Source organism: Neodiprion virginianus, chromosome 2 (assembly GCF_021901495.1).
Source record: "Neodiprion virginianus isolate iyNeoVirg1 chromosome 2, iyNeoVirg1.1, whole genome shotgun sequence".
Classification (NCBI taxonomy): Eukaryota; Metazoa; Arthropoda; class Insecta; order Hymenoptera; family Diprionidae; genus Neodiprion; species Neodiprion virginianus.
The window spans coordinates 16,765,602-16,788,454 of NC_060878.1; the positions used below are offsets into that span (position 1 = coordinate 16,765,602).

Here is a 22,853-nt window from a genome sequence, read left to right on the forward strand (position 1 = left end):
TACCTGCGGAGTCCGAGTCGGTTTGGAAAAAATCGTGAATACCCTACGCCAACGGAATCGAGGAAAAAGAAATACAACTGTGCCGAACTTGAAGCAGCATTCATCCAATGCTTCTGGTGCCGACAGTACAAAAGTTTTGATTGCTTTTACAACGATTACCATCCGAAATATTGTACTCGTCAACAAGCATGAAAATCAAGAATCAGTGCTACGCAGATTTGTAAATAATAAAGCAGATTATTGTATTATACATCTTCAATCCTAGCGAGTATTGATTCGAAGGTGATCCATTTGATTCGATAAAAAAGTAACATACGTGGAAAAAATGTCGGTTGTATGTACGTTTGAAGTAAATTGCGATAAAAAAATAGAGGAAAAAATCAATTCAAAGATAGACTTGAACACGGGGCTCACGGATGACAGTCCGACGCGCTCGCTGCTCGTCTATTTGCTAAGATATTTTATTTCGCCAAATTTTAAGGTACGCAAGCGATTGCGAAAGGTTCCAACCGCAATATCTCAGGAACGGCTGCGTTCTAAAACTAATATTTTACTTAGTACTAGTTCCCACCAAACGCTTACCAAATTTCAGCCCTAAATTCATGGGTAACTTGCCGCTTTCTCCTCGTCAGCATGCTTTATAATTTGCCTAGTACAGATACCCATGGTTTGCTTCAACTGATTACACATGGTTGCAATGAAATCCTCCTCATATAAAATAATACAGATATGAAGGTTTTAATGTACCGAATCCATAATTGCTTGCCATTTTTTGTTGCCACGTATATATTACATGATATAATTTTTTTGTTTGTTAAAACTTCAGAATTTGTTGTGTTTTGTTTTTCAAATTACAGTACTTGAATCTATTTAAATAGTATCTGTACATATAAAACCAGTTCGAACTAATGGGGAAAAATTGGAAAGAAGAAATTAGATAGAGAAAAGATTCGGTGTGAAACTCTAATCGATGATATGAAAAGCAAGAAAACTACAAAATAACCAGTGTTATACTAGTAGAATAGTATAGCAAGCCCGATTCTGCATATATTTCCCAGACTTAAACCCTTTCCTACGATGAGGTCACAACCATCGACACCTACGGTACCGACCTGAAGGTCAAAATCGCACTGCCTTACCAACAATTTTATCCTCCGATGGTCAAATCACGCTGCCTTACCTTCAATCTCGCCGTCACCCCCCCTTCCCTCCCGCCGACGGTCGATGCATAGCGGATACTCAAATCCTTCTGTTCTGGTTAGCCTTGACCAGCTTTCGGTATGGTGTTAATCACCATACATTCCACAATTAATGGTTCCGAAAATTGTTTTCGTCAAACCAGATGCTGGTGTAATATCAACCACGTGACATTCTTTTCCCGTAATTCATAATTCCAAGAGCTGTCTGTGAGACCAAATTCCGATGTGATATCAACCACGGGACATTCCACAATTATTAGTTTCATGAATTGTTTTCGTTAACCCGGATGCCTGTGTGACATCAAGAATCCCGCATTCTCTTCCCGCAGTGTCAACCATGTGATATTCTTTCCCTGTGCCTCATAATTCCAAGAGCTGTTTGTGAGTCGAAATTTCAACGTGATATTAACTATGTGACATTCTTATTGAGCGGACGCAATCAAAGATAGATTGCAAGGTTGGCCAATAGCTGAGGTAGTATACAGTCAGAGACTCGGATCCACGGTATTGGGTTATTATCGTTCTTGGAATGCAAAGCCTAACTTGGTTCGAGTACAGCTTGGTCAAGGATGAAGAGCAAGGTTAAATCATACATAAGCTTAGTATTGAAAAAATTCCTATTTTAACAGCTAAGGTGAAGGTGCCAATTAATTCAAGTGTATTATTTTTAAAAAAAGCCTCATTGAAGAAAAAATTTTAGATTTCAGCTAAAATTACTTAATAACGTTAGTACAATAATTTTATTTTATTCAACAGTATTATAACCAGGATGATATTTTCCCACGGAATGAGGGATTGTTCTTCTTGTAGTTGCTTCGGTACAGTAACGTAAATCGCTTAGCGTTGCTTTTCGTACAGCATGATGATTCAGTAACCAATTTTTAAATAACACGACGTTTTGAGCTGCGCAATTTGCGTTAGGTGTTGTATGCTCATCATATCGTGCAGACACAGTTGAAATTTTTTGCATGATTTGAAGCGATGGGCAGCCCAAGTCCAGCAAATTGATGATTTGTACTTTGGGAACAATTTTAAGCAGCCAATCTCTCTTTTCTGCTCCTTTCACGTACACCTTGTGAGCTATGCACAGCTCGTATTGTCCATTCTACTTTCTCGAATGGTATATTTGCACAGCTCCAAGGCAAACCGTGAAAATTACGTTGGAACCAAGAATTTTAGCTTTTGTATTTAACGTGTAGACAATCCCATTCGTAAGGTGGCTTGAATAGAAACGTTGATGGTGATGTTTCCAAGGAGAGTGAAATCCACCTGTGGATGGAGGGTGTGGTTAGGCTAAAATGAACGGCTCAGTTATTGTCAAGTATATATGTATTTATTTTGACTTTACAAATCTCACCTCGGGCTTCGCGTTGCTCCAAGGAGTTATCGTCGACTGACCGATCGGTGGGTATGCGTGGAAAAACCCGGCCGAGGTTGAACGTAAGTTAACCAGATGTTTTGTGGCCGGATCGAAGGAAAGTTCGAAGGGTTTTTTGATCCATAACAAATCTGGCGCGCAAATGTACGGGCTGGTGTCACTAAACAACTTTTCTCCCCCTCTCGAAATGACTTGCGTTCTTGTTGGTCTTGCTCTTACGACTTGTTTGGAAAGCCAAAATGACATATCAAAGTTTTTTAAGCTGAGTGGAAATTTTCACAGTCCAAACGTGTTTCGATGTAGTGGGAAGTAAAGGACATTCGTATAATTCCCAATTGTGGAAACTTATCGAAGTAGGCGGATCTTTCTCAATGAACTTGAGCACGTTAACTTTTCTCTGATCCGTGAGTTCCAAATCCGGCACAAGGCATTCCACTGCGTTGCTCACAATTTTGAATTCCTCCACTTGACTGCAGAATTGTGTTGACATCAGTTTTTGATCTTGTCAAATTAACTCGTGTTTGGCATTCACAACGATCTTGCGATAATTACGGTAATTTTCAGCGAAACCCAATAGCATACTGAACGGTATCAATACGTCTCAAAATTAACTAGGTCTCTGTCTTGATCCACTAACCCAAGTTGAACGTGATATATGGTTTTGATGGTGATTGGAAGGTAAACGACGTGCGACGGCTCTTCCACGATCTTATATCCTGATGGGATAGTTGGAAAAAACTCGTGAATAGTGTGTACTTTACGTCCATTGCCGTAGGCACCCGTGGTAATGCTGCATTCAACTCGCACCGTGTTGACCTTGAGTACAGTTACAGGTATGTACGTCTGGTTCGTGAGTTCCATTAGTCTCCAGTGTAATAATGTAGTGGGTCCAGATTGTACGTTGCCCTACAATTTTGCCGAGAGTTTTAAAAAATGTCAGTAAACAGAAAAACATCAGTTTGCAAGTACAAGTCTGAATACTTCCCCAACGTTTTAAGATTGAAAGTTTGCCAATCTTGACATGCGTGTGGTTGTTCAATTTTGAATAAAATTTTTCTTAAGTTGGTGAATGTACACTTGGGGATAATGAATCTGAGACAGCTAATTTTTTACACTAGACAGTTGTGTTGGCAACACAGAGACGTCTCTTAAGCTGGAATAACCACTTCATCAAAATCGAAAATGACCTATATGGGTATTTAGTGCTCTTTAGTTGCTAATTTGTTCCCCAAATTTTGATTTTGTTGCTCCAGTGATTTCGCCGAAATTAAGGGCGATGTCAAGTATAAAAAAAGTTGGCAAAGCCAGGCAAACGGATGACGGAATATTAACGAAAAAATTATGAGAATTGGTTGCTAATTAGTTGCTCAAACAATACACTCATTTCGAACTGAAAGAATCAACCCCTGCTCCGGAAACCACCCCCAAGTCGTCACGTACAAACAATACGCTTGAAATGTAATTGAATGTACTGTACATTTTGTTTTCAACTAATAAATCACTGAATCACGTGAATTTGTCGTATCACCGATTTTGTTGCTCAACCCCCAACACCCAAAACTCACCCCCATGCCAACGACGCTACACAGAAATGACAGAACGCGCGGATATAAAAATTCGTTAAAAATTGATTTCAGATCCGCGATTTAGTTGCTCTCGATGTACCGTATCACCGATTTTGTTGCTCAACCCCCAACACCCGAAACTCACCCCCATGCCAACGACGCTACACAGAAATGACAGAACGCGCGGATATAAAAATTCGTTAAAAATTGATTTCAGACCCGCGAATTAGTTGCTCTCGATGTACCGTATCACCGATTTTGTTGCTCAACCCCCAACACCCGAAACTCACCCCCATGCCAACGACGCTACACAGAAATGACAGAACGCGCGGATATAAAAATTCGTTAAAAATTGATTTCAGATCCGCGAATTAGTTGCTCTCGATGTACCGTATCACCGATTTTGTTGCTCAACCCCCAACACCCGAAACTCACCCCCATGCCAACGACGCTACACAGAAATGACAGAACGCGCGGATATAAAAATTCGTTAAAAATTGATTTCAGATCCGCGAATTAGTTGCTCTCGATGTACCGTATCACCGATTTTGTTGCTCAACCCCCAACACCCGAAACTCACCCCCATGCCAACTACGTACAGAAAAGTGATGGAACGCACGTTTTCTATTGATATGCTGTTATTAGGATTCTGCCGTTCCACCCTTTATTCATTAAAATCACCCCTTTGTCAACTTATCTTGATAAAAATTAGAGTTTCACGTGTCAAAGTTGCTCGGCTCTATATCTAATGTCCAAAGTTAACGCTGCTGATGAGATTGCCATGATCGGAGAATGAGCTCGCCCACGAGTCTTATCCACTTTACAACTCGTCTTTCCAATCCAACTATTCGTGCTGTAATAATGTGTCGAGTTAAATAGTTTTGAGTGCCTGTAGAACGCCCAATATTATTTTATTCTCCCAATGTAATTCCTCGTGGCTTGACAGGCGTTTATGTCTATGGTATGTTAATGACATGTGTCGGTTGTTCCGCGATTATTTCAACAGCATTTCATTTCACCTCTAGTCTCATTTGTTCATTTGTAGAGGATTTTGTAGTCTTTCTACACCTTTAGAGGACGGTAACACCCATACACGGGGGCAACGCATGATCGACACTTTACCCATAACAGTTTCAACATATTAGATACCTTTTTTATGCATTTTCTAAAGGAGACCAAGAATCCGAAATCCGTGTCCTCTAAACTTATTACCTCCGCTCTCGTATCAATTTCCCAAAGAGGTATTGATATAATATGTCGTATACAAATATCTGAAAAAAGTCTCATTTTACGCAACAAGAATGCCAGAAGATGTATTCCTGTGATTTAATTACCACTTATTGCAGGTATACATATCCTTGCATCATTTCCACTCAAAACAAAAGATTTTTTAACAATAAATAATTAATATAAACTGAAACTTGGATAAAGATGAGATTTATATAACTGTATATGTCATGAAACACAAGAAAATCCAAATATCATTCAAGGCCGAGTAAAAATGGGTCACGTATTGTAATGCAGTCTCAGGTAACCCTGTAATGTTTTTTTTTTAATGCAATAACGGAATAACGCACATATTTCTGAAAATCTCAGAATTTGTAATTTATATTGATGACTTGGAATTATGTCCAAGATGACCGTCGTTGGCATGGGGGTGAGTTTCGGGTGTTGGGGGTTGAGCAACAAAATCGGTGATACGGTACATCGAGAGCAACTAAATCGCGGATCTGAAATCAATTTTCAACAAATTTTTATATCCGCGCGTTCTGTCATTTCTGTGTAGCGTCGTTGGCATGGGGGTGAGTTTCGGGTGTTGGGGGTTGAGCAACAAAATCGGTGATACGGTACATCGAGAGCAACTAATTCGCGGATCTGAAATCAATTTTCAACAAATTTTTATATCCGCGCGTTCTGTCATTTCTGTGTAGCGTCGTTGGCATGGGGGTGAGTTTCGGGTGTTGGGGGTTGAGCAACAAAATCGGTGATACGGTACATCGAGAGCAACTAATTCGCGGATCTGAAATCAATTTTTAACGAATTTTTATATCCGCGCGTTCTGTCATTTCTGTGTAGCGTCGTTGGCATGGGGGTGAGTTTCGGGTGTTGGGGGTTGAGCAACAAAATCGGTGATACGGTACATCGAGAGCAACTAATTCGCGGATCTGAAATCAATTTTTAACGAATTTTTATATCCGCGCGTTCTGTCATTTCTGTGTAGCGTCGTTGGCATGGGGGTGAGTTTCGGGTGTTGGGGGTTGAGCAACAAAATCGGTGATACGGTACATCGAGAGCAACTAAATCGCGGATCTGAAATCAATTTTTAACGAATTTTTATATCCGCGCGTTCTGTCATTTCTGTGTAGCGTCGTTGGCATGGGGGTGAGTTTTGGGTGTTGGGGGTTGAGCAACAAAATCGGTGATACGACAAATTCACGTGATTCAGTGATTTATTAGTTGAAAACAAAATGTACAGTACATTCAATTACATTTCAAGCGTATTGTTTGTACGTGACGACTTGGGGGTGGTTTCCGGAGCAGGGGTTGATTCTTTCAGTTCGAAATGAGTGTATTGTTTGAGCAACTAATTAGCAACCAATTCTCATAATTTTTTCGTTAATATTCCGTCATCCGTTTGCCTGGCTTTGCCAACTTTTTTTAAACTTGACATCGCCCTTAATTTCGGCGAAATCACTGGAGCAACAAAATCAAAATTTGGGGAACAAATTAGCAACTAAAGAGCACTAAATACCCATATAGGTCATTTTCGATTTTGATGAAGTGGTTATTCCAGCTTAAGAGACGTAACACAGAGAAACCTACAGCGCCATAGTGGGCTGAACGCGAAACAAACTGAATCTCAATAAACATAACATAACCCATGACCGTCGAATCTAACCTTAGAATAGTGCGGCGATAATGACTTATTAGATTGACACGTTATTTTCGACGATTCGACGTTATGTTTATTGAGTTGAGTTTGTTTCGCGGTCGGCTGACTGTGTTGCCAACATAACTGTCTAGTGTAAAGAATTAGCCGTCTCAGATTCATTGTCCCCAAGTGTACGTCCTCGAGCTTCTTCCAATTGTCACGAGCGCCGCACATTTACCCAAAATTGTAATATATTACCGATCATATCATTTTTCATTATTATTATCTTTAGAGACAGGGAAGCATAGTTTAGTTAGTCTATACAAAATATTTTATTATAATCAGTTCGTGGTATAGCCAAGCGCAACGGCGTAGTTGGACAGCCAGCAACGTCAGCGTCTTCGCGCCCGCCAGATCCCGGGTGTAATCAACACCGGGATGAGGCGAGCGCGAAATCACGCGCTTCGAGGATGACCGTTGCGAGGCGAGCCTTTGTTCGAAATTGCAAAGTCAGCGAAAAGCTTGCTCGCCGCCCGACGTTCCAAGGGGTGTCGGACGAGCAAGCGAAGACAGTCCCGTTAGAGACAGGATCAAACCAACATCAACGGAAACAGGCTCCTTCAAAGCTGTCGAGTATAGAGTTATAAGTCTTGGGTCTCTGACGATTAGAGAGAGCATTCCTTTAAATCTACACGCGGTCATCCAAGCGTCTCGCGTCGCGACGTTAGTCTTCGAAGTTAGACTTTAAGTGTAAGAAGTTGTGCCACGAACTTAATCAAGTTGTGTAGTCTTAATCGAATGTGAGTGTGAAAGTGTGAGCCGTTCTGCGAATTGAGAGCTGAACCACCGAAGAGTAAGTGCGAGAGAGAGAGAGAGTAACCATTAAGATAAGGAATATTGTAAGCTTCCCCGTCTCCCATTTCTCTTGCTATCTTTTCTTTTCATTAAACATTTTGATTCTATACAAAACATTCCTAAATTAATATCGAAATCCTCCAATCCATTTCACACGGAACGCCCTGTAGAGGACGTTCACCTCCGAATCCACCAAAAATTAAATATAAACCTCTGAGAGATCAAGAGGGTTGAAGTCGTCGCGTGCGAGACCGCTCCGCACGTGACACAATCATCCATGTACTCATATGAAAAAACACCTTTCTTGGTTACTAACTGAAATTTATTCGAGCTAATGCAAAATTTATGTATAGTTGTTTTTTGATTATTATTCAGATACGTTGTTAATTTTTCAAGGCTGCTGATCATGAAATGGAACGAATCTATAAATCGCAATTTTACGTCCGTCCCTTGAACGAATTTTGTGAACGAAATATACTTTTCTTTTTTAACGGGCAGAAGCTGAACAGTACTCTCAAAAATGTGGCCAATGCTTTAATTAGAAAATTCGAATTGTAACCTAACAGATTGTGGAATATCACTGGAACACTATGTGAGTTTTGATAATTTAGATTACAGCCTTGATGTGCAGCACCGCGCTACTTTCCTGTGAAATGTAAGTAATCACGGTGTTTCACGTCTTCGAGCGTGAACGGTTTTTTGCGAAGATGACATACTGTTGTTGAATGAAATTCGTTAATTTGATTCAAGATTTGGATTTATCCAAGATTTTGTACGCAGATTCCATGATATTGATATTGATTTCAAACATTTTTCGGATTCTATCTTTAGCTTGCTTACTTCTCACGTGCGCGTGACAAGTTGAAACTTGAATGATCGTTAAATGTGATGAAAATCTTTTTTTATCGGGCGAGCTGTACGTATGTGGGTCTTGAACTAGCTTATCATGTTTTGCATTCCATAGCTCAACTCCGCAGGTCTTGAGGTTTGAACTTTGTGCTTGACTAGTTGATAACACACCACAGCTTCCAGGTTGACGAAAACAATTCTTCAAACTATTAATTGTAGAATATCACGAGGTTGGTATTACACTGGACTTTGGCTTCCCAAACAGTGCTTGGAGAAGGAACGTTATGTGAGAGTATAATGCGGGGTGGTTGATATGACACCAGCATCCGGTTTGGCAAAAACAATTCTCACAACCATTATGTGTGAATTTTTGGATTTTTGGCACTGAAAGCCGCTCAAGGTTAAGCAGAACATTCCTGAGATTGGTAGGCTGATGAAACAGAATGGTTTGGGTCTCCGCTACACGTCGACCGTCGGTAAGGGAGGATGACAGCGGGATTGTTGGTAAAGCAGCGTGATTTTGACGATATAATGATACAGTTTGATCGATACAAATTGCTGGTAAGGCAGCGTGATTTCAGCTTTGGTAGATAAAATTGTTGGTAAGACAGCGTGATTTTGACCTTCAGGTCGATACTGCAGGTGTCAATCGCTGTGACGTCATCGCGCAAAAGGATTTGAGTCTTGGGAAGATGTCGGTAAGTGTCCGTAGTAAGAATCTATGTCCGGAATCGGCCTTGCTGTACTATTGAGTGGATAGATTTTCTGATGATTTTACTGTTTAAACTTTTCAACATTATAACTTGTTTTTCTAAGCACTGCTGCTATCATTAGTGTTTGATCATACTTTGTAAGCAAAAATTTACTAAAAGAAACATTACATGAAAATTATACATGGTACATATTTTTTATTATTATATTTCGTTTCAAGACCATCAAATCTATTATAATTACACATATTACTAAAAAGGAGGAATTGTAATGGTTTCTGCAGTATCGTAAAATTACGTTTACATTGCTATTATTAGTAAAGCTATAATCAAAATTGAGATCAGAATATTATCAACATCATGAAAGTTCTAGTAATTGATATTGTTATAAAGGGTGAAATCATCAATCACCCGTGTTATCGTCTTTCTAATGATCTAGTAATCATCTTAAACTGTAAGCTTTCATGTGTCATAAAATGAACAGGGTTGCTGCGTCAACAAATATTATTATAAAAACAGTCAGTCTCTAGACTTTAAAAAGAGAACTTCGTGTCAAAATATATCCACTTTCTTTCTCAATTAATCCTCGTTTCGTGAGACTTCTTTGGCTCGGCGTACGCTTAATTCTCACAGAGAACCCATTTGATTCTCTCAGTCCATTCGTACTTTTCCCCGTTGTTACAATATATATAATTTTTCATCATTTTTATCGCGCATATTATGCACAATAATTCTTCTTATAAGTGTTCAATTATAAAATTTTGCCGAAACGAATCATTCTCGGTTTCACCTGATCACAAAATATTTTTAGGATAACGTACAGGAAACTCGCCTTTTATACATGCTGATGTGCAATTTAATCACATGTATTTATACTGGTCAATACATATTCATACGGCTATAAAAAAAATCACGCAATCGATAATCAATGTCTATGTACGTTACTTGGAGGCTTTATCATCGCAATGACTAAAATACCGCTGGATCATAAAAGATGTCACTCAAAATTAAATTCTGAACTATATCAACAGAGACTGTGATACGGAACACAGTGCCGTAGTCAGGGTGGGGAAAGCGGGGCCCTTATACCGGATGTAACGAATTACATGAAAGAAAATAGAAATTATGAGGTTGAAGTTCGCAATGTAAAGATGCTCTTTCAGAATAATTCTTCATTCTGCAACTTTTCAAATGTCTGACCTTTAGTAAACTGTAATACAGCATCAACAAACTTATATTTTGTGAATTCAACTCCTTCATAGTTGTTCAGCCGTTGCGAAACAGGTGACAATTTTCATTTCAATATTTCGTTACAGCAACGTTACTAACTTCATCTTCATGAGAAATGAATGTATAATGTATAATTTACAATGTTAGGGGTCGTCCACATATTACGTCACACCTTTTTCCACGATATTTTGACCCTCCCCCTCCCCCCTGTCACACTTGGTCACATACAAATGAACCCCCCTACAAATATTATGTCACATTATACAATCACCCCCCCCCCCCTGTCCTATTTTTTTTTAGTCGATATGCCAACTGTAAAGTACAGTTCATTAAAAATTCGTATTTGTTTTTCGATTAGTTTATTCTATAAATTATTGCAACAATTATTATATAATTTAATAACACTTATAAAGCTCATTTTATATCAACTATCTCTTTCTAAAATTTAAATCACAAATAAACGTTCTGTAACAAAAACAGACGATTATGATTCTTGTGATGTCCACGGATTTGATGCCCAATCGGTAATTGACTCAATGACAGGAAATCCTATATTATCAGGTTTTTCGGTAGGTATACTGGATGTCTGTACCTCAACATCAGTATTGAGCCATTCGGCATCTAAATCTCCATTCTGCAAAATAATGATCAAAAGGCTTGTTATAATTAGTTTTATTTTGTTATTTTAGATATTAGTAATAAGTAATAACTGGTTACATACATCGCTTTGAATAATACACATAAGTTCTCGAGCTCGTTGAGCTGCGACTCGAACTGGTCGAACTTTTTTTACATAATTTGTACATGGAGTTTGATGGAACTCTTTGCAATGTTTCACAGCTGATTTTATTGAAGCATGATACAAACCACATTTTACAAAGCATCTTCCGACAACTTGTGATTTAATAGACGGGCAGTATAAATCATATGGTATCATTTTCATTTCTCTCGGTTCAGGATGCTTTTTGAATGCTAATCGAACTAAGAGGGGAGCAAATGTTTTGGTTTCAATGCTAGTTTCTGGTATGCACAAAACTGAGTCTTGATGAATAGGATAAGGTGGTACTAAAAATTTTTCAGGCAAAATGTCTGATAGATTACTTCGTTTGGGCCCACAGCAATCTATAGTCACATTTTACGATTTGCAGAACATATTGCGCTTCTCGCACATGCTGATAATACCATTTAGCATCTGGTAACTCTACAGATTCATAATCATGAGGTTCATTGTACTCAGCAACTACTGGACAATTGTCGATAATCATGGAACTCCAAATATCTGCTAAGATTTTTCCCGCGTGTTCAAAATTTTTTTTTTCCAACTCGAGATCAACAGTTTCATTTTGGTTATTGAGGTGAGTTCCAAAACGATCATAGGGTAGAAGAAGACCAGCAAGTTCATTGCTAAGAGGAGCCATTCTGCGTTCAACTCTATTATACGCACTTCTCCCAGGTGCATTCGTAGCAATGAATAGAGCATCTAAATTTAACTCTTTAAAATGATTCATTGCATTAGCTATGACGCATGAATAACGAGGGTTTTCGTCAGGACCACTGTCTACTGTACGAATTAAAATTGGTTTAATAAGCCCTTCTGGTGTCTTCGTAATAATTTGAAAATCAGGTAAATCAAGAAGACGTTTCAAATCACTAGCGTGACTTTCAGGTAACGATGAACTGTGTTTTCCACTTCGTATGGCTACATAAGTGGGTCCAGAGTAACTTACAGCATCAGGTCTTCCTTCACCGTTGGTTTGTACAATAATTCCAGCATAGACCGAAGGAACTAATTTATGTCGCTCGGCGACTACCCAAAAACAGCTCCTCCGAAAATTGCTATGTCTGCAATAGCTGTCAATAATTCTGGTTGCTCATCTTCGAGTCGAGGTTTACCTGGCTTTTCTTTGATTTTTAACTCCTTGGCAATTTCTGGAATCTTTTCACAAATTTCACGAAGTTTTTGCTTTTTTTCTTGTCGATGTTTTTTTTGTCTTACTGCAGCGTTTTGTCTTTTTTTCAACATTCGATTTTCAGTAGCTAACTTCTCTCTTAAAGCTTTCAACTGCTTTCCAGTGTCTTCATAATTAAATCCTGCATCTTGTGCTTTAGTAATATCAGATATTTGTCGTTCAAGATGAGAAATATTTTTTTTATTCAGTTCTTGAGCCGGAATTTGTCGAGAGAGTTCAGGATTATCACAACCCGGTTTGTCGTTATTTTTTCACTGTCGACATCTCTGTTAGATGTTGAGGTAATCATCAAAGATTTACTAGCTACTATTAGACTTGTACTTGGCAACTGGAGATCATTTTCAATTCCTTTAATATGTAGATTCTTAGCGTTTGAGGGAGGTGTAAGAAATTTTATTAACGGCGAGTTCAACTTTTTTTTTATAGCTTCTCTTTTCAAAAAACTAATTTCTTCGTTGACAATTGATACGAAATTGTCGCCGTTTTTCTTCTCCCTACATTTCATACTTGTCCAAACTGAGTTTGTTTCTGTTTGAATGAATAGTTTACACTTGTCGGGATATGTCATTTTGACAGCATTAAAAAGTCGCTGATAAAGGTCTCCTCGATCATCATTCATTTTTCTGTATATATATTAAAATAAAATATAAAGTAGCATTTAAAGAATTGTAAAATTTGCAGTTAACCTTAAATTTCATTCGAAAAACAAATTTTATCAGAATTTATAAATTAAAAAAAACTTTCAATAAAAAAAATGATTTACAAAAATTAAAAATAAGGTATGTTCATTTTCAGAAACTTGAAGATATACATATACACAATTTGAAGGTGTTCACATCAATACACCAAAACCAATTATCATAACACCATAAGCATATATATCAAGTTGAGCATAAAAACCTACCGTTCCATAGTTTTCTACTATAACCAATTGATCTTTAATGACCCTGTCAATGATTTATTTGATTGATTATTGCCAATTGTTGATTATTGAGTACGTCGTACATTTACTTGTTCCAAAAATACTTGCTGAGTTCTGAACAGCCCCCTGACACACGCTGCTAAAAGTAGTTCGCAAAATGTCCCTCGATTCTGCCGCCAATCTCCACCACCAGTGGCGCTAGTAGTTGTCTGACAAGCATGCGCGTGGTCAGCGAGGGCAGCGAGCGTGCCAGAAGTCTACTAGCGCCACGTAGAGGAACTAAAAAACGGGGACAAAAGGTGTACAATTTTTTAGTACACGAGCAGAGGTGAGTGTCAGGGGGCTGGTTCTAAAGTGTCTCATGATAATAAAATAGCGCTGCAACTATCGGCACGAAGCATAAGTAAATATTAAATACTACTTACCTCGCGTCGATAAATACTACAAACAAATTTTTTTTTAATTTATAACTTTGAAGTGTGATGTCATACTTGGGGAAACCCCTAGGCCCCCCATGTCACAGTTAGTAACGTTTCGTCCAGACCCTTCCCCCCCCCCAGTGCGTGACGTAATATGTGAACGACCCCTTACTACTATTTTATATTGAATTGCAGTACGTCTGCTATAAGTTCTAAACCGTTGCAGATTGCAGAAAGGTCAAATTATGAGCAAACGTGTTTGTGTTTTTTTTTTCTTCTGGTTTGAGAATAATAACCGCGATATGACGTATCAAGAAATTGGTTTTAACATTTTCCGAGATCTGTTCAAGATTCTGGCAAAATGAAAAGAGCTAAGTCGTGTGTTTTTTCTTTTCTTTCTGTAATCTGTTGAGTCTAATATATTTTTCTGCCCGAGTCGATTTATAACTTGATATTATTTTTTCTATTGACTGCAAAAACGGAAACTGAGTAAATGCAATCAGATTTACATTCGATCAACAGCAGAGAATATTCGACAAGGCTTGGACATTATTGAACGTAACTTTTGAACGATTCCGGTTACTTAGAATAAAGTGCATTCGTTTCCACTCGCAAAATGACGTAAACGTAGCTTATGTACATAAATTGCACTTTTCAGAATCGATGCGACTTTTGCCGAAAATACAAAGGAACTAGTCTTCGATTTCTTATGATTTTTGAAACTAAGAAATTTTCCGTTTCAAAATTGGTTGCTGAGAGTTTTTTTTTTTTACAAATTGGCTTCTAACGAATTCGAAAAAGACGTATCGACTATCGGAGTATCAAGAGCTGGAAAAACAAAACAAGATTTCTCAATTTTTTGGATATGACTTTGAAGTGAACAATCATAGTGACTTAAGATTACGCTCAATTGATTATTCACACAAAATAACGTCGACATAGCATTTGCATGAATGGATTTGAGTGTTGTTGGAATTCGTCAAAATCGGTGGGTAAAGAAATCCAAAGAGTTGATCTTCACTTTTTTTTTGAGATTATTGTATACAAAAGAATTTTCCGACTGACGATTTAATTTAATTATAATTTATTAATTTAATTTCATTTTTTGTAGGAGCCTTTTTTCACTAATTTAACTCTCAGAGGATCCATATCAAACTCACAAAGTGTTAAAGTCCCGAACCCATGTAAATTTTGTGTGTGTGTGGGCGCGTGTGTTATATTTTAGTTTCTAAAATGATTCCTTGGAGATATTGAATGAATATTTTTACGAATGACACATAAGAATTTGACTTTACTAATTTTCTAGATATTGAAAAACCCTTCAACGTGGCCCGAAATCGGTACTTTTCATTAATTGTATCACGAGATAGCCTTCCGTCAAGCATTTACGAGATACGTATCAGCAAACAGTGAACTATTGAGGTCTCGTTACAAAAACAAAATGAATAGATACTGGAATTATGTAGAGACATTCACAACCAGATATCAATGCTTCATTTCATACCGCTCGAAAATACTTGCATATTTAGTACGTATGAAGAGATTCTCGTAGGTTATGAATCTAAGGATTTGACAAACACTCAATGCATGACTGTTTCGTGATAAAATCGAATGGAAGCATCAACTTAATGCCAACCTTGTTCCTTACAACAATGAAACACGTTCCAGGAACCTATAACTAAACACGATCGTTGACAAACGAAGTGCTTTATACACTAGCGATCGTAAACTCGCCTATATGAGCTTTGAGCAAATAAATAAAAGAACCAAGATCACGGTCGAGGTATTCGTCAAGGTAGCTGTAGATGCTTCGGCATGAACCAAACTAGCCCAAAACTCCATGCGCTCTTTAAAAAGAGAGTACTCCACCGACAGTGTAACTTCAGACTGATTGCCTATTCGTAGATAATTGTCCATCGTCGAGTATTCAGTCCATGTGACATTTTCTTCAGAAGCCAAAACCGCTGGTGTCCTAAAATGTCAGGGCATCGTCAGCTTTGAATTCGATACGATATTTCGAATTCTGAACAACTCACCCATTGATCGCGAATGATGTCCAGAGTTGCACCATGTTGTCCACCATTTCGAAATCAGTGTCGGTCAAATTATTACCTCCCAGGATCGACCTCAGTGGAAAGAGGTAGATGACATCGTCGGTGTGCACGACGGCGTCGGGTACTGCCGCATCGAGGCTGTAGGTACCTCGATAATTGAATAAGTAAAAATACTGGGGATTCACAGCCAGAGGAAGCTGCTGTTGGAGTCCGTCCAAGGTTGGATAGATGAAGATAGCGTCGCCAACAAGACGAGTTAGGTTCGTGAGCAGCTGACGGCAAATCATATAGTCAGATATAGTCAATAGTGTCATTTTAATGACTGGCGGGATTGGGGGGCTGACCACTCCATCGTCATGTTGTTTGTACACCGGATTCCAAGAATATACGATATCATACCATCTCAAAGAATTATGGGTAGATTTCGGACGAATGCGAAAGATTTCATAGTATTCCATGAATTTCAGGAATTTCGTGTAATTGAAATTTCAGACCTCAAATGATTTCATAAGATTTCACGTGTCATGTAGATACACCAGATTTCAAGGATCGTGAACCTTTTGGGCGAGATAGACTTTTTCATAACGATGATTTTTCACAGGAAAACATCGCTACTTTTGATCTCTAACACGATTAGGTAATTCGCCTGAAAATTACGCCACTGCAGAAAATATCGTTTGTATTACCACAGCTACAGCGATTGGAAAATTTCAAATTCCAATTCGTACCGGCTTGGAATCTAAAGGCGCGTGACGAAAAGACAAATTTTGAGGGTTAAGATCTCACCCACCTCAGTCGAGTTTGTTGTAAAATCGTCGTTGAAATAAAAGTTCTTCACAGCCTTGACCCAAGCGGCTCCTGAATCTGTCTGATAATTCCAGGTCAACATCTCGGGCAGCACAAGATCGAAGTTATCCAAAAAGTCATAAAACATTTCATCGTCGCTATAGAACGCTGTTCAAACAGGCAAAAACGAAATGAATTTCAATTCAAAGTTCATTAGGAAAAATTTAATTCAGTAAACAACCTATCATCACTACAGAGACCTTAATATCACTTCATCGTTGCATCAACATCAAACTATCTTCACGCTAGAACGGTGAACTCATTTTATTTTCACCTATTCGACTAATGGGGGTCGAAAACGCCGCAATCTTGTGAACTCTATCTCTCGGGTACATCATATCATTAAGGGTCCTATAGTCTCATTTTGTTCGGTTTTTAATAAAGAATCTCGTGTTCCAAAAGACTTTTTCCGTAAGTTCCAAAAAGTGGTCCAAACATCAGTTAAAATGCCAAAAAAGGGGTAAGCTGTTCTCTTGCGGCGGAAAATTTAAATTCGCGTGCGGTGTTCCCCCCTCCCCCCGTTGCCGTTCTAGGGTTGAAAATAACGAGGATGGATAGTACGAGTAACTGTATCAAGAAAGAACGGTAATACCTAATAGCTATTCTGATTACGGTAGCAAAATCAAAGTCATTATGAGCTGCATGGTAACTACAGCTAAAAATTTTTTTAATTATAAAAATGTCGTCACTTCAAAATTTCAGTACTTGCAATTGGACTAGCATCTTTGAAATATCGAATACGTACCTCCGGTCATCAAGATCCCTTCGTCTCGGACGATTCCTGTCATCCAAGGCAAATCGCAGAATTCACCCTTCGCAAACAAGTTCGTAGGACTGTCGGTGAGCACCGCGCCTTCGATGTCTGGCTCGTCAGTCGGGCCCCACACAACAACTGGGAGCGACTCCCACACGTAGAATTGTGAAGCTGAGGCGACGATATCCGAGGCATTCACGGTTCGCAAACACTCGATCAAGGCACTCGAGGTGTCGTTGTCACAGCCAACGTAGCCACCGAGCTGAAAAGCACGGCTTGCGTATCCTGCACTAGGCAAATGGGCCCAAGTCGACAGAGCCGATCCACTCTGTGTTATGTATCTGTGGAATAGTCCTGTGGATCGAAAAGATTCGTGTCGTTAAGATCCGTTCTGTAGTGATGAGGCTTATCTGCTCCTCTTGTTCGAAAAGAAATTGACGCTGCATTAAAGTGGAAAAATAACAGATCTACAGTGGATCGAAGTTAAATACTATGGAGCCACTAGAGCTGAATCTTCCTACAGATCCATCACTGCTGAATTTTGAATGATTGCGTTAATTTAGAATAAAAATTTTCCTTCGCGCATCGTTAGGAAGGTGGGGGTCATCTGTAGTAGAAAACTAGATTTTTGGGAGTCCATCCCTCTACCTTCAATCGCCATTTTGAATTTACATGTGGATTTTCTTAGTTGTTAAGTTACTCGTTCATTCTCAACTTTACGCTAGTAATGGTACAAACCAATCTTGAAGCGATTTCTATTTTCTTCAACTTGGGCAATTACCATTTTTTCCGTAGGATTGATATTTCTCGATTTAGGCCTGCAGGAGTGGGGACGGGATTTGATGGTCTCATTATCTCGTTTATCATTGAATTTTACGTATGAACGATGATGAACAAACTTAGAGGGATTTGATCATCGTTTATGCATGAAAGTTGACAATAAACGTGACGACGCAATAATTAGATTTCACCTCCACTTTTTCCGGTTATAAATATAAAAATAGTTATCCTAGAAATAAAAAACACCATCCAAGTTATAAAATTCCCTACAAGTTGGTTTCTTATTGTTCGTGCGTAAAAGTAAACAATAGACAGGATAAGACGATAATTGAATTTAACATCTCCCTCCCCCCTCCGCCACCCAACGCCAAACGATTTGTGAAGGAAAACAATGTTCCAAATTGATGCACTTTCAGCGCTTATTTCAGTTCAAAGTGAACGGACTATTGTCACTGAGGCATCGTCAACACGTAAGACCAGTAATTGGTGAAATTATCATTTAAACGTAAGAAACAGGGATAATTTTGGCCATCTCCACTTACATAAGTGGAAATATAATACGTCTCATGCGTTGTTGTAAAGTTTCGAGACAGTAATTTGCAGGTTGATATATAGCTTTGTATGTCATGAAATATCTTACTTTTAATTGACGAACATTCGAGATCGTGATTTGTACTGACTCTTGAATGTCCGTCATTGCCAGTAAGTTAATTATAAATTATCGAATCGAGTTCTTCTATAATGCCTAACAATGTGACCGCCGACTTTGGCACGTGTGTGAAAATATTTCAGGTGACGTACTCTGTAATGGTTACCGGTCGAGAAAACTACACAAATGTGACGCCATTTTATTGTTCTTATTTTTTTTCATCAGAAGTCAAATTCACGTCGCACTTGAAAATGATGAGTCTGCCAACATATCGATATTAGAAATAGAATGATTCGTCTGTTTTCCTTTTCGCCATATTGAATTAGTCATTTCGAATTTCGAAAGAAGGAGGGGATGTTTCCGATGTATTCAAAGAGCCTAACAAGAGATTTGTTGAGCTTAAGACTCTTGATCTGAATCAAGACAGTAAAGTAAACCTGTTTTCACCTTCCGCCGCTTTCGAGAGTGACAAAACATGAACGGAAGCGCTTCCAGCACTTTGTCCAAAAAGTGTGACTTGATCAGGATCACCGCCAAAGTATTCGATGTTGTTTTGCACCCACTTGAGAGCCAGGATCTGGTCCTTTAGCCCCCAATTCCCAGCCGCCACCTCGTTGCCAGTACTCAGAAACCCTAAAGCCCCGATCCGATAGTTCGGCAGGGCGAGCACGATATCAGAATCCAAAAGGTAGTCTGGCGAGAAAGTGGCAGAGCTTGAACTGCCTTGTAAAAAAGCTCCTCCATGGATCCAAACCATCACTGGAAGCAGAGTGCTTGTGTTCACCGGAAGCTGTGAAGATTTGAGGTCATAAGAGGTTAAAAATATTGGCTTGAAAATGCAGTGCGAAATCAATTAATTCTTAGTGGATGCAGAATATTGAAATATCAGTTTCATAGCTCCCTTGCAGTGGAAGATAACTTTCATATATTCGTTTGGTAATCAATCTAACTAGTGTTTTTTTCTTGTGTTTTCTAGGTGAGTGCAGTTCCGTTCGTTGATGTAGTTCAAAATGACTCGTGAGTATTGTAATTGTATCAGTCGAATTAGTCAAGCACCTTCGATTCGCTCAAACCACACTATGAAGTGATATTGATTTTAGAATTTTGTGTCTGTCAACCTGTGGCGTGTAAACGTTGAGGTACAGACAATCCTCGCTGCCTGATATGCTGCCTAACGCCTGGGGACATACGCTTCCATCTCTAGTGGCATTCAAAGTCCCGTTCCAAGCTCCGGCTGCCACGGGGTTCGCGAATCTGACATAAGCAAAAAAATTGAGAATCTAATTAAAAAAAAAAAGGAAAAAACCTGAAATGGAACGCTTTTGTACGATACGTTCCAAAGTCCATACAATGAAATGGCGTCATCGGCAACTCAATTACATGTTTATCTAATCGACTTGCGACACAACCCAAAATTCATGTCGTACCACGTATGTAGTATCGTATTCAATGACCGACGTTAAACTTCTCCTCTCAGATAATCCACACCCAACTTTTAACATCGTTTGTTTCATTCGTACATAATTTACGAATATGTTCTTTCGGCAAACCTGAGATTTCCAATCGGTGGCTGGCCATACGGAATCCCGAGGAAAGCGGAAATGTTTCGATTGTTTCTGGTGGTCATAGTCGTGCCCAGCAGGTTACCCTGAAGAATCGTAACTTCTGGCTCACCATAACTTGTACCGAGAAATAATAAACTTGACAAGATTGTAAAGAGGACACATTTCACCGTCACTTGCAGCACCATCGTGAAAAATGTTCGCTGTCCCGCAGTTGAGCAAATTTCCAACTGCCCTTATTTTTGGTTCGGATTATATGCGACGTCGATCAACAAGATAAGTGTGAAATCTACAATTAATCATTAGACTGCAGTAAAGTATTATCTTTCCTAATCTTTAATCCAATTGACAGAGGTCAGATTTTCACACGTATCTAACTTGTATTCACACTGTATTCAAAGTGGCCGTGATGGAAAAGGCCAGAAGTAATGAATCTTTTGAAACACTTTAGAAGATAAGTATAATATCTGCTCAAGACTCTGACCAATCGGTAGTACTTTAACGTATCGATTATCTCATCCCTAATCGCAATCTATTGCAGACCGTATCGAATCTTCAATCGCGTCAAAAGATGATAAATGGCATGAAATCTTATCTCCAAACAATTGGCTGCCTTTTGCTCTACGGCTTGCAGCTGTTTCACATGCAGTCGTTCTCGAAAAAATCGTGATCAAAGGTGTCAGCATGTTTCATAATTCGCCTAGTGCAGAGACTCATGGTCAGCTTTTATCTGATTAGGCAGGTCTGCAATGGAATCCACTTCAAAAAGAAAAAATAATGTAGATATGAAGGATTTTAATGTGCCGAATCTATATTTGCTTCCCATTTTTTGCTTTCACGTATATAACCCAAATTGGGTGTAAATTCGTACGCCTAATTTCTTTCTTATGGGAAATTAGCATTATCTGTGAGTTGGGGGTACGAATTTACACCCAAGTAGGGTTTTTTTTTCCGTGTGGGCAACGCCAGGACTTGGTCCTTGAGCGCCCAATTTCCGGACGCCACTGCGTCTCCGGTATTCAAAAATTTTAGCGCGCCTAGGCGGTAGTTCATTGTGACAAGTAGCACGTCTTTATCGAGGATAAATTCGGTGTTGTGACGTGTTGAAAGAGAACTTCCCTCCTTGATTGCTCCGCCATGATTAAACACCATCACCGAAAGTAGTACTAATTCTGAGCTTCTTTCGACTTCGGAAATCTGGAGATGTACGAGAAACTTGGTGGAATCAAGTAATTTCAACATGCGGAAGGCCATTTTGTAATATTGTCAAATTTGTCGTCGGGACAATTATTCTAACGAAACACAGTTTTTGTACTTTCAAAAGATTCGCAATTTAGGAAATTGTCGAACATAATTGGTTAACGGTTAACTTCGATTTGCAACCATATTCAAGGTCAGAAATATGTCGAAAAATCCTCAACAACATATTTTCACTACAGTTTATCGTAAAAAGTGACAAAAGTTGTAATAGAAACTTGATATAACATTCCAGTATGTATTTGCAACCAATCTCGACATTGTGTGAACATAATTGTTATTCGTGGCTGATTGGTACTTATGAACATATCACTCGTTAAAAAAATCTAAATAGTCGTAAAAAGATGTCTTACTTATTACTAATTTTAAAAAAATTATTCGGCGCACAAGGAAGACTGCAATGTCAGTACAAATATGGTACCTATATTTTTCGTAGCCCGTACAATGTTGATAATCAGTTATAAACAAAGTTACATGGATTGAAACTATTACTGTATGGATTTGTAGTGATCCGCACAATAAATTTTGAGACACGTGAAAGATATTATTTTCAAATCTGGTTATAGAATATTTTGCATGAATTTTAGAATTTTTGAATACATTTTTGCATAAGAATATCAATTAGATGTCAAAATTATAGGTAAAATCGGTTACAAATATAAACTATAGTTAAAAATGCATTATGTAGCATATGTAATTTATTTCTTAGAAGTAGCATCAAATACGTGTCACCCTAGATATTTAATGCGTTTTTGATCTCAAACATAGTTTCAACTTGAGCATAACGGTTATATTATGTTTTCAACTATTCTCCGAAGCTTAACGATGTACAAAACGTATAGTGCAGTTAAGGAGAGATATTTGATATAACGAAAATTTGAAAGTGTAACTGAAGTTGATCGGGCTGAATTTAGTTGAAACAATATTCCCTTGACAGCTATCCATAGTAAAATAATTTAATAATCTGATGCAATCAAAGTCA

General features: G+C 38.5%; 2 protein-coding genes and 1 long non-coding RNA gene across 3 annotated transcripts in view; 2 read left to right on the plus strand and 1 right to left on the minus strand.

Moving 5' to 3' along the window:
* Positions 1-20,258, plus strand: part of LOC124299314 (uncharacterized) — a 35,557-nt gene extending 15,299 nt beyond the window's left edge. The window contains exons 2-3 of the long non-coding RNA XR_006906979.1: positions 20,029-20,069; positions 20,153-20,258. This is a non-coding gene — a long non-coding RNA (uncharacterized LOC124299314). The remainder of the gene's footprint in view (positions 1-20,028; positions 20,070-20,152) is intronic.
* LOC124299284 (flotillin-2) overlaps positions 1-22,853 on the plus strand; it is a 510,013-nt gene that overhangs the window by 250,760 nt on the left and 236,400 nt on the right. The window lies entirely within an intron of this gene.
* Positions 15,212-21,080, minus strand: LOC124299278 (juvenile hormone esterase-like). The gene is made up of 7 exons (XM_046752382.1): positions 20,603-21,080; positions 20,171-20,306; positions 19,500-19,842; positions 17,615-17,977; positions 16,814-16,977; positions 16,006-16,295; positions 15,212-15,941 (listed from the first exon to the last, which is right to left on the minus strand). The coding sequence occupies exons 1-7, from the start codon at positions 20,800-20,802 to the stop codon at positions 15,704-15,706; spliced, it is 1,734 nt and encodes a 577-aa protein (XP_046608338.1). The 5' UTR covers positions 20,803-21,080; the 3' UTR covers positions 15,212-15,703.